Source organism: Kogia breviceps, chromosome 4 (assembly GCF_026419965.1).
Source record: "Kogia breviceps isolate mKogBre1 chromosome 4, mKogBre1 haplotype 1, whole genome shotgun sequence".
NCBI lineage: Eukaryota > Metazoa > Chordata > Mammalia > Artiodactyla > Physeteridae > Kogia > Kogia breviceps.
In genome coordinates, this window is record NC_081313.1 from 143,511,036 (window position 1) to 143,529,147 (window position 18,112).

Below are 18,112 nucleotides of genomic sequence, written 5' to 3' on the forward strand. Positions count from 1 at the left end.
AGCAGCTTTTCTCAGGAGTTTTTAAAAAGTGTACTTCAAGTTCATATTCCTCTTAATCTATTTTTACTATTCCTCCTTCTTGGTCTGACAGCACCTACTAGTCCTTTAGGCCTCAGTTTAAAATCTCCTCCTCCAGGAAGCCTTCCAGACTCTCCAGGATAAGCTGGGAGCTCGCTCTGGACTCCCTGGATGCTCTGCTACCCTGATACCTAGAGCATAGCTCAGACTGGGAACTTCTGGGTGGCGAGGACTGTACATTCCCTGGGCCCAGCCATGCCTGGCATATGGGGTGCCCAATGAATGTCATCTGTTGAAAGAAAACCCTGAGTTGAAAGTATCTGAAAAATTCCAAAGACTGAAATATTGAATCTGATGATTCTGCTTACAAAATGGACTTAAAATTTAACAGTCTCATAGACTTACTCTAATGATGTCCTGTTTTGATCTTTCAGAAGTATTTTAAAGGTGACCTTGTTGTAGGCCTACAGAGACTAGGAGAGACTATGCAGTTGCTGAGAAGGGTGAGGATGATTTACACTTCTTTAACATTTTCCTTTCGTGCTATGTATAATGATTTTCATACATTTTTAAAAAGAGGAAAAAAAATTTTATTCTTGAAGCTGCATCCAAGAGATTCCACTCTCTGTGCAACCCCTTGCCCAGCTGTGAGTCCGCTTGGCCCAGAGAAAGTTCTCTGGGGGCTCCCTGGGGCCTGGGCCCTGAGGGACAGCCTGGTGGGGTGGTAGAGACTTGGCAGGATGGACTCTGCCCCTCTGTCCCCCTTCAGAGGCCTTCCCCACAACCTGGAATCTCCACTGAGAATCTGAGTGAGGGAACATGGCTCTGTGGACCAGAGCTTCTTGCTCAGGCCCAATCCTGCAGGCTTTGCACTTTGCATCCAGCCTGGAGAGGGTCTGGTGCATGTTACGCCGGGGCGGGGTGGTGGGGGGCAGGTAGAGGTGAGGCTGCACGAAAAGGCAGGTGTGAGCTGACACCCTCCCCCCTCCTCCCCTCAGGTCACGGTCTGCAAGCCTTCCATTTCTCTCGGTTCCATCTCCTTTCTCCAGGAGTCTAGTCCTCACATCAGCCTCCCACCTTTGAGCCTATGGAGGAGGAGCTGGGTGGCCCCCTCACCTAGCCCCCTGGGGATTAAGACCTCCCACCACAGGCTCCCTTGTCCGCCTGAGGCCTAGATCACCAGAGCTGGAAAAGGTCCTCATCCAGCAGGCTCGCTGCACAGATGGGCCAAGGGCTGCAGGGGCTGCATGGGTGGTTGGTCCAAGGTTACTCAGCAGGTCAGTGGCAGGGCTTGGGACTCAGACGAGGCCTCCTGGGCCCCCACAGGAGCCACATTCCTAGCCCCTGAGTCCTTAAGACCCCCAGCCCACAAGGCTGGTCGGGGGACTACGGCAGGTACTCCTCCTTGACAGGCATTGGGGAGGAGGTGCCCAGGAGGCTGGCAGAGCTGGGGCACAGTCCCCCCAGGGGCGGCCCAGCTGTAGTGGCAGTGACATCGTGGGTGGGCGGGGGTGGCTGTGAAGGCTGCTGCTGCTGCTGCTGCTTCTTCTTGTTCACTTTGCGCTCCTTTGCCCGCCGGTTTTGGAACCAGATCTTTACCTGTGGGGTCAGAGAAGAGAGATGGGGTAGGCGGTGGGGAGGCCGAATGACAGAACAAGAGGAAAAGAGGAAGGGCAGTGGAGCTCTTGTTTTTCGATGTGGCGCTTGGGGCTTCCCTCTTGCTCCGGCTATACCCCAACTGTTCATGGACCCTGAACACGTTCTCCCCCTCTGGAACTTGCTCCCCTACTCTTAAGACAACTTTCTCTGTAACCCTCTTCCTCTCCATCTTCCAAAGCCAAGCTCTAACACCCCTCCTCCAGGAAGCCTTCCCTGTTTTCCCCGTGACTGCTCCCTCCTCTGGATTTAAACAGCACTGATCAAAGCCTGCTGTAGCCTATAGCTAATCAGGCCCCCATCCCCCTTTCGGTGGTCAGGGATATTGGGTTTAATTGGCCGGGAGATTGGCAGCGGCCCAGTTTCTATTGTGTTGTATGACCATGGCTGGGAGACAACCTCTCTGTTCTCCTCCCTCGACTGAGCTCCGTAATCTGCCTGGCAGCCTGGAGGCCAGGCTGCCGGTACTGCTCCTGTGGCTGAGGTGGGAGCCCCGCACACCTGACGTTCAGTGAGTCCCAGATTGGCGGCCAGCTCCGATTTCCGCCGTATGGTGATGTAACGGCTGTAGTGGAATTCCTTCTCCAGCTCCAGGCGCTGGTGGTCGGTGTAGACCACGCGGTATTTGTCCTTGGTCCGGGTCTTACCTAAGAAGCAGAGGTGCCAGGAGGAGAGGTGAGTGGGGTGGGGTGGGAGCTTGCAAAAGGCCAAGGCAGGGCTCCCAGGAGGAAGAGCAATCCAGGGCCCCTGAAGCAGGACCTTGAGGGAGGAACAGTCATTCTCCCAGGCTCAGGCTTCGAGACTCTCAACCTAGGAGGCAACCGCTGTTCTCATGCCCATGTGGGGGGCCCTAAGGCTCAGAGAGGGGAAGCAACTTGCCCAGGGTTACCCAGCAAGCTGCGGGTGGAGTTGGGGGTTTCAGGCCAAGTCTCCTGACCCAGAGCCCTACTCTGACTGCCAGACCCACCCGCTTTCGTGCAACAGTTCCCAGGTGTGGCTGCACAACAGACATGCGGGGAGCTTGTGAAAAACACAGCTTCCAGCGCGTCACTGAGCACGTGAAGTAGAAAGCCGTGGTGTGGAATCTGCATTTTTCACAAGCTCCCAGGTGGTTCCAATTTGGGGATCCTCAGACCGCAGGTCTGAGCACTAGAGTCTTGGAGGAACACCTGGCAGCAGGGGCAGCTTGAGATAACGAGACGTCAGCTGCTCCTCTCTCCTGTGTGCAAGGAGAGCAGGAAGGGCAGCCACAGCCGGATGCCGAAGCAGGAAGCTTGCAGGAACTGCCCTGGTGTACATGCTCCTCGATTCCTGTCAAATGCCTGGTGGTTGGTGGCCGCACAATCAAACAGAAAGGACTGGGGCTGCCGGTGGCTCCCCAGGACCTGTCAGGCTCCTCAGAAGGCCCTCGTTCTAGGTGCCAAGCCCTGAGCTGGGGCTGCACCAAGGGCTGGGGACCGCTCTGCCCAGAGCCATCTACACTCCAGCCTGTGCCCAGGCACAGAGCAGGAGTACTCAGATCAGCCTACAAATATTTACTGAGTTCCTGCTGTGGCCAAGTGCTGGGTACAGCAGTGAGCAAAACAAAAAGTCCCTGCCCTCACGAAGCTTAGGTTCTAGTGGAGGGAGATGGATAAAAATAAAATAAATATGGAAATTATTTGATATGTTGATTGACGATAAGTATTTCAGAGAAAAAGAAGGACTAGGAATTTAGGGAGGAGTGAGGCTGTGATTTTAAATAGAGTGGTCCATTAAGGCCTTACCTTGAAGGGGAACTTAAGCAAAGAGCTAAAGGAGGTGAGGGAAAGACCAACGCAGCTGTCTGGGGAAGAGGTTCCCAGGCGGAGGGAACAGTAGGTGCAAAGGCCCTGATGGGGGGTATCCTGCCACCTGAAGAGTAAGGAACAGTGAGGAGGCTGGTGCACCCGCAGTGCCGTGAGCCAAGGGAGCGGACAGGTCAAGCTGGGCCTACGGGTCCTGGAAGGGACTCTGGGTTTTACTCCGTCTGGGACAGGAGCCATTGCAGGGTTCTGAGCAGAGGAGACACGAGGTCTGATGTAGGATTTAAGATTACTCTGGCTGCTGCATGGAGAACAGATTGGTGAGAAGGGGGAAGTGTGGGGAGACCTGCCATAACCCAGGCAGGGCTGGCTCGACTTCCACACGAGGCTCAGCCTGGGCCCCGGAAGTGGATTTGAGGACCAACTGGGTTAATGTCAGGGATCTCTTTCGGGCTGGGATCAGAGGTCTGTCTGGTGAGGATATTAAGAGTCATGCTTGGCCTGGGCTGCTGTGGGGGCCGGACTCAACACCAGTTTCCTTGTAAGAAGCTGAGCCTGCGGCTATAAACAGGAGGCATGTGCAAGCACTTTTTAGACCCACCCATGTGTCCCACCAGGCCATGGCAGGTCTGCATAACCATCGACCCCATCCCACTTCAGCCAAGGGCCCCCTGCAGTAACCTGGCCTTCACCTCCCTGGCCCCAGCTCTGGGCCTACCTGCTCCTCGGCACCCCTGCGCTAACCACCCCCCCGCCACCAGCGCCGTTCCAGCCCACACAGCTTGTCAGGGCAGCGCTGGGCTCCTCAGAGCCAAAGGGTCTGTAGGGAACAGGAGACAGCACATGTTCCTCGGCTCTTTTCCTTGGGCTTCCTGCCCAAGAGCAGCAGAACCACACTGGACTCTTCCACAGCCACGGACCTCAGCCCACTGACCGACGCAGCACGGGACAGCCTCGGCCCTTGGCCAGGCCTAGCCCAGGGAAGGGACAAGGGAGTGGCTGCTGAGGCCTTGGCTCCAGATGGGGCCCCTCCTTGACCTAGAAAATTCAACGTCGGCTCAAAAACTGTTCTGCCTAATGCACCACCACTGAAACCCAGCAGAGCTCTGAACCCACAGCCCCACTGGGTTCACTGGGCTAAAGCCAGAAGGGGTCATGGGAGTTTAGTCTCCTCCCACTTTATAGATGAAGAGACTGACGTGCAGGATGGTTACACAGTGTCCAGAGGTCCAAATAAGAGAGGTCTTGTGAGTCCTTCTGGTCCAACCTCCCTGTACAGTCAGGGTCATTGAAGCCCCAGGGTGGTGTGGACTTGCCCAAGGCCATGTCACCAGGCCTGCAGGTCTCGCTCCTGCTCTAATGCACAACTCCTCACCCCACCAGATTTAGGGTCCACAGAGACTGCTATAGGGCCCTCTAAGCATTGGCAGCAGAAGCTCAAACAACAGACCACCCATCTACTTGTATTTCTGGGAAGAGAGGGTCCAGACCATGGTGAGGGCAGATCCCTGAAAGCCCTGGGCCGGGGCTGGATGGCCCACAGGTTGAAAATGCCTTGAAGATTCACAGCCTGAGGTAGGGGCAGGAGGCTCCCTGCCCACCTAGACCTCAGCCTGAGAGATTATAAAGAGACCCCCCTTCCCTCAGGAACCCAACCCTTGGTCTCATCCTTCCTGATGAGCAAGTGGGGATCCACTGCACCCATTTCATAGTTGGGAGAAATTGAGGCTCAGAAAAGGGCACTTGCTGAGGGCCATCCTTTCTGGTAGTGGTTGGTATATAAACCTGGGCTCAGGTTTCCTGACTTCCAGCCAGGCTCTTTTGAGTTGGGGGACAGAGGGAATTAGATGAGAGATGGGACTCTAGCTGCATAGTTACTCCTCTCTGCATAGTTACAGACTCTAGCAAGCCTGTCAGTGAAGACCCAGCCTACAGGTCCTGTCACCCCCTCCCTGAACCCAAGAGAAGGGCTGGTGTGCTCAGGAACACATCGGCCACTTCTATCTGGTGGAGTTGCTCAAAGCACACAATTTTATTGCTAAGAAAATGGCTCTGCCAAAAACAAAATGTTTGATATCGCGCTGTGTGGTCCCGGAGCCAGGGAGTCCCAGCTGCTGTCCAGAGGGGTGATAAGGGGACATCTTCCTTGGGGCCCAACTTGGTGATCTCAGCCTCATTTAACATGCATATGCCCTTTGACTCATTAATCCCACTTCTAGGGATCAATCCCACAGAAAAATACCCAAAGAGGTAGCTGTTTCAAATAGCACAGAACTAAGGACAATGTACATGTCTATGAGTCAGGACCGCTTAATAAGATCAGAGATGGTACCTCCATGGAGAGGAGCACTACGCAGTCACTAAAAAGAAATTATAAAACTCCGTAGATGCCAATATGGAGCAATTTCTAAAAATATATTGTTAAGTTTAAAAAAAGGCAAAATGTTGTAAATTGTACGTTGCTCTTTTTGTATAAAAATGGACTATGCACACACACACACACACTCACTCAAACATGTTTGTGCATCGAGTTCTTTCTGAAAGAATACACAAGAAACAAGTAATGGGGGTTGGCGTGCCTTGGAGAGGGGACTAGAGGCTGGGGAGCCATAGGTGGGAGGGAGTCTTTGGGATATTTAAATTTTTACCGCGTGCAGATGTGAATTTGTATTTTTGATGACAATCAGGAGCCCTGGGCTCCAGTCCCAGCTCTGGGCCAGAACTCCCCACTACCAGGAGTAAACCTCCTGTGCCGTCCTGTGAACACCTGTGCCACCCTGGAGGCCCAGAAGAGAGGGGGCAGGGAGGTGCGTGACAGTGGCGGGGCAGGAAGAGGGCCCAGGATGAATGATTTACAGGCCCTTGGGACACTGGGCCTAAGAGGGAAGTCCGCGCTCCTGTAACAGGTGTCTGATGGGGGCCAGGCCACTCCCAGCCACCTAATGAATAACCCTCTGGGCCAGATGCCAGTGCAAGTAGGTGGGAGGGAGGGTGGGAGCCCCCCTACCAGCTCTTAGGGGTGAAGCATGGGGAGAGAAGAGCCTTGGATAACTCTCCAAATGAGAGACTTTCTCTCTGCTCTGGCTGTGGGATGTGAGGAATGGCCCATCCATATGCACCAGGCTGCCATGGAGGTAGCAAACTTCCCATCCCTAAAGCATGCACAGTAGAGGTCCTGGGAAGCTCCAGGCTAATGGTTCTAAATACCTGACCAGCAGTCTCAGAACTGCCTGGGGAGCTTTTTTTTTTTTTTTTTAAGTTTTTTTTTCTTCTTCTTATTTTTATATATATATTTATTTATTTATTTTTATTTTTGGCTGCATTGGGTCTTCGTTGCTGTGCACGGGCTTTCTCTAGTTGCGGCGAGCTGGGGCTACCCTTTGTTGTGGTGCGCGGGCTTCTTCTCACTGCGGTGGCTTCTCTTGTTGCAGAGCACAGGCTCTAGGTGCACAGGCTTCAGTAGTTGTGACACATGGGCTCAGCAGTTGTGGCTCGCGGGCCCTAGAGCGCAGGCTCAGTAGTTGTGGCGCGTGGGCTTAGTTGCTGTTCATCATGTGGGATCTTCCCAGACCAGGGCTCGAACCCGTGTCCCCTGCATTGGCAGGCGGATTCTTAACCACTGCGCCACCAGGAAAGTCCCCGGGGAGCTTCTTAAAAGCACAGATTCTGTCCCAGAAGTTCAGACTCAATGGGACTGAAGGGGGCCTCTGGGATTTGATACTTGAATAGCTCTCCAGGTGACCTAGGACACCTCACCTCTCTGAGCCCCAAATTCTGTATCTATAAAATGGGGATTATTATTCTAATAATGGCCAATATGTCCATGTGTCAGGCACTTTGCATACATCTCTCAACAACCTATGAAGCTGTGCAACTGTTATCCCTAGTTTACAGATGAGAAAACTGAGTTTCAGCAAGGTCTGCACATCTGGAAGGTGGGATTTAGCCCAGGTCTGTCTAGCCTCAGAAACAGCATTAAAACCTATGGCCCCGTGTAAGGTCTCCCATAATGATCTCCAACCCTCGGGTGTACAGGGGATCACTTGAGATGGATGGATGAATGATGCCTAGCACAGTACCTGGCACACAGTAGGTACACAGGGAAAGGTAGATCTTATTCATTTCCATGGTGGGATAACCACATGTCAGGGATCCTGGGAAATGGATGTGAGCAATGGGTTGTGTGTTGGATGAGACTGTTTATTTATAAGGTCCCTTCCAACTTGGAAACATGAAGCTCCCAATGTTTGTTGATGCTCTGATTATATTTGTTATTATTGCTGAAAGAATTCTAAGACTGATTTCCCTGTCTGAGAGTCTAGAAACTAGGCCTGCCCAGCTGGAGGATAGAGGGCAGGAGCCTGGCGGTCTGCAGTGGGGCCTCCCCATTTAGCCTGGGCCAGAGTTCAGCCTCTGCCCCCAGGGTGGGGTAGGTGGCTCCAGGAAAATTGAGTGGCCTCTGGCTCAGCACTTCCTTTGACCTCTTCCTGCAAGATTTGTGGCCCTGAGGGATGACACTGCCAGCTCTAGCCCTAGGGCTTGGAACACAAATCCATAACCCCTCTCTGTGTGGTCCAGCCCCACTGGCTGTACAAAATCCCCCCAACCCCGACCAACACACACACACACACACACACACACAGGAATGCACATATGCATGCATGGATGCTTGTTAAAAATACATATTCCCAAGCTCTCAGATCTATTGCATCCTGGTCTCCCTGCCATCTTTAACAAGCCTACCAGAGGGGATTCTGAACCACCAGCTGGAGTCAGTAGGTCCTGGTCCCAGTTCTGTGCCATCTGTGTGGCCTTAAATAAGTCACTTCTCCTCTCTGGGCCTCAGTTTCTCCTGTGCATCAGAAGAAGGTTTGGTGTCAGAACCAAGGGCCCTGTAGATTCTGAACTTCTGTGTAGCTCTGAGTCCTCCCTTAAGGAACTGAGCCCAGGTCTGCATCCTTAGCTAAAGGACGTGACAAGTGATTGAATTTCTCTGGGCTTTCCTTCCCCCAGGGAACAGAATGGGTGTGAAAGCAGTTTGCAAAGGGCAAAGAGCTGTGGACAGGACAAGGAAAACTGAGCTATTTGCAGAAGTGGATGTTGGAGGGATCCCTTGGGAGAGGGAGGAATGCTGCTTGATGGGGAGCAGCAGGGCAAAGAACATTGGCCTGGGGGTGGGGAGGTCTGGCCAGGCTACCAGCCGGACATGTGATGTTCAGCTTGGACCCATTTCCTCATCTGTACCACCAGTGGGTGGGACTTCCGCTGCAGCAGCCCTGACCCACCCAGTTCAATGGTGGATGGATATCCTCCCTGGGCAATGAGGCTCTCTACTGGGCCCATGACTGGTCCTTGTTCCGGCTGGTTTTCCAGTCCCAGGCTGCTCTAGCACAGTTCCCCATTCATCCCTGCTCATTCCTGGAGCAGGGGCGAGGCTGGTATGGGGGTGGGGTGAGATGAGAGAAGGATAGGCAGGCCAGCCACACTCAGGGGCCCTGTAGCCTTAGGCAAGCTTCTCCACCCCACTGTCACCCTCCTTCCTAGTCACAGCACTCAGTCAGCACCGCCCCCTCCTTCTCCCAGGCCTCTTCCCCTCTCCTGTCTTCCCAAGGAGGTCCACAATCTGACATGGCTACGAGAAGCAGTGAAGAGGACAGAAACTTCAGAGTCAGATAGACGCAGTGGTTCTAACCCAGTCAGGCGATGTGCCAGCAGTGGGAACCCAGGCAAGTCACTACACCTCTCTGAATCCCAGTTTACTCATCTGTGAAATGAGGACATGAATGTCTCCTTTAGACATGGTAGCTGTGGAGATCAGATGTGATGATTTCTTTAACAAGGTAGTTAGTAATAAAAGCTATCTGTGACAATGATGAAGAAGAAGGAGGAGGAGGAAGAAGAAGAAGATGATGACTGCAGAGACAAAAGAGGCAAGAGAGATTCCTCAGTGGAGAATAAGGAGCCCATCTGGAATAGATTACATTCTAGAAACTCTTGAGAGGGATTTTCCTGCACTGTCCTATATGACAGCTACTAGCCATGTGTGGCTATGTAAATTAAAATTAAGTGGAATTAAAAATTCAACTCTTTAGTCACACTAACCATATAGCAAGTGCTCAACAGACACGTGTAGCTAGTGGCTAGCACACTGAACAGCATAGATCTAGAGCTATAGAAAGTTCTATTGGACAACACGACTAGACCAAACTCCCAGCCAGGGCCAGATGCCCACACCCTCATAGCATACCTAACCAGACTGCTTGGACTATCTACAAAGCGGCCTGTTCTTGCATCCATCACCCATTTATATTCTTCCCAGGATTTTCCACAAGGGGCACCAGAAATTAGGGGCACTCTTGGCCTAGAACAGCCCTTCTTAGAGTTGCGAGCAGCAACTGCATCCCTTCATGTCTTCTTCCGGGCTGAACAACTTGAGGCCACCAGCTGTTTCCTGGTGGAGTTTCCAGGCCTCTGCCCTACCCTGGCCATCCTCCTCTGGTCTGGAGGTGAAGTCCCTGCCTAATCATCCACAGGCGAGGTATGGGTCCTGAAGAGTCACATTTGGGGCGGAGGTGCAGCATAGGGCTCTGGACTCCAGTCCTTTTCTAGCTCATTGAGGAACCTTGGCAAATCCCCTCCCCTTGGTTCCTGGCTCCCTGAATTCTCTGCGAGGGTAGAGACCATGCCACCTTGCTCATTTGGTTCCACAACAGTGCCAGACACACACAGCGAGTACTTGATGAATCCTTGTTAAACTTAACACAGAGCTACTGCTTCCTGGTCTTCTCCTCGCAGTAAATGGCCCCCATCCTCCAGCCACTCAGGCCAAAAGCCTAGGTGGCACTTCCCCCACTTCCCACATCCAGTCCATCAGCTGGTGGCTCAACCTCTAAAGGACATCCTTCTGTCCAGCTCCACTGCTCCCACAGCCTTAGTCAAAGTCACTAATCGAATGGAGAAATGTGCTGTTCTGGGGTCGAAAATACCTGCACTTGAAAAAATAGCGAGTACGCAATAGATGCTAGTTCATTTTATTACTATGGGAGGTGCTCGGTACTTACTTGTTAAACAGTTCATTCCTGTTTTTCATGGGTGGGGGTAGATTACAAACAAACAAATGAAATAATTATGAACTGTGATTAGTGTGAAGGAAAGCAATGGAGCTGAGAGCTAGATTAAAGTGGTGGGAGGGAACCTACTTTATTTAGCTTGGGACAGGTCTCCTGGAGGAGGTGACATTTAAGCCAAGATATGATGGTTGAGAAGGAGGTTTCCATGTCACCAATGGGGAAGAATATCCCAGGAAGACAGAACAGCATGTGCAAATGCCCTAAGGCAGAGAGCAGCAACAGAGGACCAGCTCTGTGAGGAACCCTGTCTGCTTGTTCTGGCAGGAATCTCTAGCACCTAGCAGAATGTTTGGCACAGAAGAGAGACTCAGAGACTATTACCGCCTGCCAGCCTATGTGACTGAATGAGAGACGCATGTGATGAGCCTGGAGAGGCTAGCAGGGCTTTGAGCCCTGGGGTGAGGGGTTTGGATTTGACTTGAAGAGAAATGGGAAGACATCAGAGGGGGTTGAGCCTGGAGTGTCAGTCTCGGCTTTCACTAACACCTGCTCCCTCTCTCTGGTGATACTGAGGGATCTATGTGGGGCATCCCTATAAGGTTGATGGGTGAGTATGACAGGGGAAGGGCTTAGCATGTTAACATGGTGATGGACTTGACTCCAGATGTAAATGTTGTTTCCAAATCCCAAGAGCTCCAGGACAGAAACTTGAGGTGTCATCTTATTAAGATAAGTCCTCATCGACAAGCCAGGCTTGCTGCTAACAAAGCTGTTTTGGACCTTCAGAACAGTTCCCCAAGCTCTCAGCAGCAATATCTCCCAAAGTGTGCATGTGTGGGAACACCCAACCGAAAAAAGCCTTCTGCCACCTTCTAACTGGGTCACTCCCCCCTTCCCAGGTACATCTGAGAGATGAGGTGTCAAATGGAGTTTCTGCCTTGAGAACCAGTTTTAAACAGCCCGGCACCTGCTGTGCCCATCCTCCCCCTCCAGCCTCTTACAGCTCATCTCTGACTGGCCTCCTTTTCCCCACCTGGACTCGAATGCACATGGGGAGGGGTCTTGGGCTCCCATTCTGAGTATGTTGCTTTATTTGATAGATGCTCATTAGGCTGTAGAGTCTAGGTTTGAACACTGTGCAGCAGTATCCCAGCTGTGTGAGCTTGGACAAGCCACCTTACCCTCTCTGAGCCTCATTAACTTTATCTGTAAAATGAAGCTAATAATAGATCCTCACACCTCTTAGAGTTGTTATGAGACTTAAGTGAGATCATCCATACAAAGTTCTTGGCACAGTGTCTGGCATATGGTAAAGACTCAGCTGATGCCACAGTTATTAGCTTTATCGTGAGCTCCTACAATGTGCAAGGTATAGTAAGAAGGACAGGACTGATTAGCACTGCTCCTTGAGGGGATAACAGATGGCAGATGGCAGGGATCAACAAGACAGTCCGTAATAAATGTTGTTCAAAACAAGGGCCTGGTACATTGTTTGTAGGGGAGGGAACCAAGGAGGGCTTCCTAGAGGAGGTGGCCTTGGAGAAGAAGCAGCATTTGACCTGGTAAACATGTAGGAGAGGGAAGGGAGGGCAGTTCAGGTCAAGGGACGCATAATAGAGAGGCAGGGAGTGTGAGGTGTGTGCTCGCATGCACCTGCTAAGGACTGGTAGAGATGGTCACAGGCACCAGTGCACTGAGCGCCTACTTTATGCCAGGATCAGGGCTATGCTCTACTGGCACCATCGCTTTAAGGTGTAATCTTATTATCTTAATGTTACAGTGGAATAAGCTGAGGCTCAGAGAAATGATCCAAATTAACTTGCCTGAGGTTAATGCAGCTTCGGACAGAAATGCAATCCCAGGCCTGAGGCTCCCAAGCTGGACTCTTAACTGTCCCAGGTAAGCATTTCTGTATCTCGGCAGACTTAACGGGAGAGTGGCTTCAAGATTGGGTTGGGGCCAGTTCTCAAGAGGGCTCTGAAATGGAGCTGGATTTTACAGCAATGAAATGGCATAAAATGAAATGGCAGTTCCATTGCAGTGGGGAGCCATGGTTTTAGAGGGAGGCTAGGGCATCAGACAGAGGCTGAAGGTGAGAGGCCAGGTTGGTGACTGTGGCAATGGGCCAAGGGAGAGGGTCTAGGATGTGATGGAGAGAGGAGGGTTCATCCACTCCACGGGCCTCAGTTTCTCTATCTGAAAGGGGACGGGGATGGACCAAGGTCTAAACCCTGCTGCAAGAGTCTCACCATCTGAGCGGACATCTCCCGACTTGTATGGGACCTCAGCCACCCCAGTGGGCCATTAACCCGTGATAAACTATTCACAAGGAATTGGAGGCTGAGCCTTCAGCAGAAGGATAATTTAGAACCTTCCTAAGGAAAATGCTGATATTTATAGATGCAAACGGGGAAGACAGAAAAAAAAAAAAAAAAAAAAAGAGTCCCTTGTAGTCATTTCCTATCCTGGCCTCAGTCAAGTGAAAGTCATCACTCAGAACTGGTTAATGGACAACATAACAGCCTCTTCCACATCTTCCCCATCTTCCCTGCCCCCTCCTTAGGGAAAGCTGGCATCTTAGTCCCAGCCTCAGCAACGCCAATTCCCCAGGTGAGCATGGAGTACTGTCCCATCCATGGAGTAGGGAGAAGCGGGCAACCAGGCTTCCACCACTGGCATGAGCTGCTCGGCTGGACAGTCGTGGGTCCCATCTCCAGGTTGAGATCTCATCTCTCCCCTCTTCTCCCAGAGCTGTCTTACTGTCCCTCACACTTGCCCTGTTCATTCATTCAACAAAACGTATTGAGCACCTACTAAATGCCACACACTGAGCTGGGTGCCTGGAATGTAGTCATGGGTCAAATAGACACGGTTCTGGACTTCACAGGAGTTTACCTTGGTCAGTGGGTGTGGGAATAGACAACACAAAAACACACAAATAAGTAAGTTACTCTGAAGGAAACATGGCAAAGATGATCAATGGGTATTGTGGGGGTGCCTACTTTAGAACATCAAGGAGGACCTCTCTGAGGAGGTAGCCATTAAGCTAAGACCTGAATGGTGAGAAAGAGCCTGCAGAGAGTCTGGGGAAAGAGTTTTCCAGGGAGAGGGAACAGTATGTGTACAAGATCTGCCTGCAGTAGCGCATATAGCTTTGTAGAACTCAGGAAGGAGTGTAGATTTTTCCCTAAATATAATGGGAAGCCACTGGAAAATTTTAAACTGACTCATCCAACATATATCCCAGCCCAGCCTCCACTTGTGTGAAACTGGAACATGCCTTAAAATCTCCAGGCTTCAGTTTCCCATCTGTGTGTCTGCTCTCTAACCGTCCAGTTCAGATATTCTAGAATGCTAGAGGCACAGAAGGGGGAAGAAGGGGCAAGAAGGGTACAATAAGAACAGGTGACCAGCAACATTTGGGGAGAATGGCATGCACTGACCTACCCTCTGCTGTCCCAGACAACAGCCCTACCCAGGAAACACCCTGTATCTTCATTGCCCAGAAGGAGAAACTGAGGCCAAAGGGGAGAGGGGCTTGGCCTCTCTCTCAGGGAGGGTCTGTAACCCCACCCCAATTCTGCCCCCACCTCAAGAGTCACAGTCAGATGCTGCCTGAGTGGACAGGCAGCAGCTTCTACCTTCTACCTTCGGCTCTCACCTGGCTCCTGGGGCGGCCACTTTCCTCAGGAGCCCCCAAACCTCCCTTGGCCCTTCCTTTTACTTTCTGGGAGTGAGGGTGGAAAGGACTTTTGCCTTTGGGCAGAGTTACTCCTACGTCCCCTATGTGCCCAGGGACAACGGTTTCCAAATGACTTCCGAGAGCAGAGCTGAACTGAGTTCGGCAGCTCCAGTGCCCAGAGGGACGTGACTTGCCTGACATCACACAGCCTGGAAGCTCACCAGGGCTCCTAACAGTCCTCTGACCCCCACTGACCCACTCTCTCCCCCTCACACAGTGCTGGCCTCTCTCCAAGTCCCCACCCCTGGGGAACCTCCCCATCCATCTCCAAAGCCGCCTGATCAGCAGGAAGTAACAACCAGAATAAAGGAGCAGGAAAAGTGGGCTTCCTTCTTCGGGGAACAGACACAGACACAGAACGCAGGACCCAGACACTTCCTCTCATATAATCTAATGCAAAATTCTCAACCGAGGTTTATGGATCAAGCTTCTGGGGGCCTTTAGAACCCCTGAAGTTGTCTTCCCAATTAGGAAACACTTTTTTTCTAGGGAGAACATTTATACTTCCCATCAGATTTCACAAAGGGGTCCTTTCATAACTCAGACAAAGGTACAAGACCCTTCCCTCTCATGGGATGGTAAAACTGAGACCCAGAAAAGATGGCTGATTTAAAAGACGCTGTTCAGAGGATTAGAGCACAGGCTTGGTCAAATCCCAGCCCCACCATTTACTGGTTATGTAGATATAACTATACTTGCACAACTCTGTAACCTCTCTATGCCATAGTTTCTTCATCTTGAAAACGGGGGTGATAATAGCACCTATGATAAAGTTATAAGAATTAAAAGATATTAGGTCAGTGCCCTCTCCGTTAGTAAGTGTTCCATAAACATTAGCTGTTATTATTTAGCCAAGGGGCCACAGAGACAAGTGGCACAGCTAGGACAGAAACCCCAGTCCTCTGAGGCCTCCAGAGGCAGACAGGAGGTTCTGTGTCCCTGGGACTCCCAAGGAGGTGGTACAAATACAGCCAAACCTGTAGCTGCTGATCAGCCCTCCCCAGCATCTGCTGGGAGTGTGTGGGGACATGGAGGTGAAGAGAGAGAGGAGGTGGGGGATGTCCTAGTCTCGCTCCCAGCTGCGGGAAAGGGAGGAGGGGCTGGACATCAAAGGGTGGGCAGGCCAACTTCCCGCCCCTAAGGCCAGGTGGTCTTTGTCAGGACAGGCCGGACACAGTCGGGACAATGGGTATCATGTTCACTTTCTGGCCGACAGGAGTCACTACCGAGCCAAGGCCCAGCCTGTTACATGACAAAGGGGGGAACTATGAAGGAGGTCAGGCCTCCCTTCATTAAAGTTGAGCCTTTGTCCTGCCCCCTCCCCTGCCTTTGAAGAGGGTGGATCCAAGAGGCCTGCCTGGGGGCAGGAGGTTCACAGGCTCAGGAGCCAAACAGTAGCCACCTTCCCAACTGCTCCTACTTTCCCCTCCCCCAGGGTCAAGAGTTCAGGGCGAGCCCTGGGATGGTAAGGTAGGGACCCTTCACCACCACCAATCTAACCAAAGAGGGCTCTTTTTTAGTCCAAATGATATGACCCACCAATCTCTTTGTTGTATTGATGGGGGACTGAGACCTGGAAAGGGAAGTGACTTATGGGTGTTCACATAATCAGTGCATGTCCTTTGGGGGTTTGCAGCCCCTCTTTGGGGCTGGGATAGGGGTGCATGAAACAGATGACCACCAGGGCCAGTGTTGCTAAAAGTTTACCCTGGGATAAAGGTCTGGGGACCTGTGTCTAGTTCCGGCCTTGTCACGCAACCACAAGGCATCATTCTTCATGGCTGGGGTCTCAGTCTCCCTGTCTACAGGGAAAGACAGATTGTGCTTCCCAAGGCTCCAGGATTCAGAAGGCGGAAGCTGAGAGAACAGCCCCCAGGGACAGAGTCGGGAGGGGCTCACTCTGGAACCCAAGCAGGGCCGGGGCAGAGGTCAGACAGGGGGCGGCCGGGGCCTCGCTCTAGCACCTGCCAGCGCCCAGGGGAACCGTCCAGAGGCGCAGGGTGAGGGAGGGGTGCTTACCGCTGCCACCGCCGCCTCCGGCCGCCACGCTGCGCCGCATCCACTCGTAGGGCGTCCGCCTTTGCGCTCCGGGTGAGGACGGTGCGCCTGGGCCGCCGAGGGTCTGCGCCAGGAGACCCGGCCCAGGCCCCGGGGGCGCGGGCACCGCGCTAAAGTCCGGAGGGGGCCCGAATGCCAGCGAGGCCGGGCTGGCGGTGGGGGCCGCAGGGCCCGGGCCGTAGGCGGCGGTCCATTCGTCCTTGGGCGCAGAGAAGGGCGCGCTCCAGGCCGCAGGGGGCACGGGACCCGGCTCCACGTGAGAGTAGCCGGTGAAGTCGGGGTACTGCGGAGGCGGCGGGGGCCCGTAGGCTTGCGGGCCCAGGCCGAGACTGGCGGGCCTGGAGGGGCCGGGGTACACGGGGGATTCCTTGTCCAGCACATAGCCCACGTACATGGTGGCCGCGGGGCCCCCCGCGCATGCTGGGCCCTGGAGCCGCCGCAGCCGGCCGCCCCGACGAGCAACTGCTCACCTGAACTCCCAGCCCTGCCGCCGCCCGCCCCACCCAAGCCTTTTATAGCTCAGGGCCGCTGCGGCCCCAGCCGAGGCGGGTTTGCATTTCAAAGCGGGGGGAGCCTCCAGGCCGCGAATCAAAGGGGGAAACCCGTCGGGGGCGGGGGGTTCAAAAGGAGACAAATTGCCGCCCCAAGCGGGAGGTGGACGCCGGGGCCAAGGGGGGTTGGGGGCGCGGAGGGCGCATCCTGAGCGAGCGTCGAGGCATCGCTAGGTGTGGGAGTGTCCTGCGAGGCCCCAGCCTAATCGCCCGAACACCTCGACCGCCCCGCAACCCCCTTTTACAGGTGGAGAGAAGGGATCCGAGGGGTGCGGGGTCTCCAGGGCAGCGTCACGCAGCCACACCCGGCCTGTGGCGCAGTCCGCAGGGACCAGTTGGAGGTGAAGGGGAGGAAACGCTGACTTCAAACGGGGTTCCAGTCTTTAAGGTAGCGGGTCCTTAATCTATTGCGGGGGAGGGAGGGAGAGGAGGGGTCACGACCCCTCTGAGTGTCTCATGAAAGCTGTAGATGTTTCCCCCCCCCGGGGAAAAATGCACATATGCACATACACGAGTCTGCAAACAATTGGGGAGTTCACCTGAGTTGGCTCTCTAGAGAAAGTTCTTAGAGAGGTGGTGTAGCGACATTCTTTTAGAGACATTCTAGCGAACTTCTCACAATTCTCTTGGCAACCCCCCTACCCCCGCCCTCACTCCCACCTTTATTTTAATGAGACGTTTCAAACATACACAAAAGTAGAATTGAAGAGTGAATCACTATATACCCATCACCAGTTTCAACCGTTATCAAGATTTTGCCACGCTTATTTAACTGACTCGCTTCCCTTTTTTTGCTAAAGTATTTTAAAAGAAATTTCAAACATCATGTCATTTTACCCCTACATACTTCAGCATGCATCTCTAAAACATATGGACATTTTCTTACATAATATGCCATTATCACACCTAACAAAATTAACACAGATTCCTGGATCTAGAGACTGTCATACAGAGTGAAGGAAGTCAGAAAGAGAAAAGCAAATATCGTATATTAACGCATATATGTGGAACCTAGAAAAATGGTACAGATGAACAAGTTTGCAGGGCAGAAATAGAGACACAGAAGTAGAGAACAGATGTATGGACACCAAGAGGGGAAAGTGGTGGTGGTGTTGGTGTGATCAATTGGGAGATTGGAATTGACATGTATACACTAATATGTATAAAACAGATAACTAATAAGAACCTGTTCTATAAAAAAATAAATAAAATAAAATTCAAAAAAATTAACAC

General features: G+C 52.5%; 1 protein-coding gene across 1 annotated transcript; it reads right to left on the reverse strand.

The window, feature by feature from the left end:
* Positions 1-589: 589 nt before the first annotated feature.
* CDX1 (caudal type homeobox 1) lies at positions 590-17,283 on the reverse strand. The gene is made up of 3 exons (XM_059060992.2): positions 16,290-17,283; positions 2,176-2,321; positions 590-1,617 (listed from the first exon to the last, which is right to left on the reverse strand). Exons 1-3 carry the CDS (start codon positions 16,720-16,722, stop codon positions 1,405-1,407), a joined length of 792 nt encoding a protein of 263 aa, XP_058916975.1. The 5' UTR covers positions 16,723-17,283; the 3' UTR covers positions 590-1,404.
* Positions 17,284-18,112: the final 829 nt, after the last annotated feature.

Bases quoted from the DNA above. Each gene is read 5' to 3' on its own strand.
- CDX1 (XM_059060992.2), bottom strand. From the start codon at position 16,722: ATGTACGTGGGCTATGTGCTGGACAAGGAATCCCCCGTGTACCCCGGC. The intron at 2,322-16,289 runs GTAAGCACCCCT...TCTGCTTCTTAG, and splicing joins CGGAGGCGGCGGTGGCAGCG to GTAAGACCCGGACCAAGGAC. The intron at 1,618-2,175 runs GTGTGCGGGGCT...CTGACCCCACAG, and splicing joins TGGGACTCACTGAACGTCAG to GTAAAGATCTGGTTCCAAAA.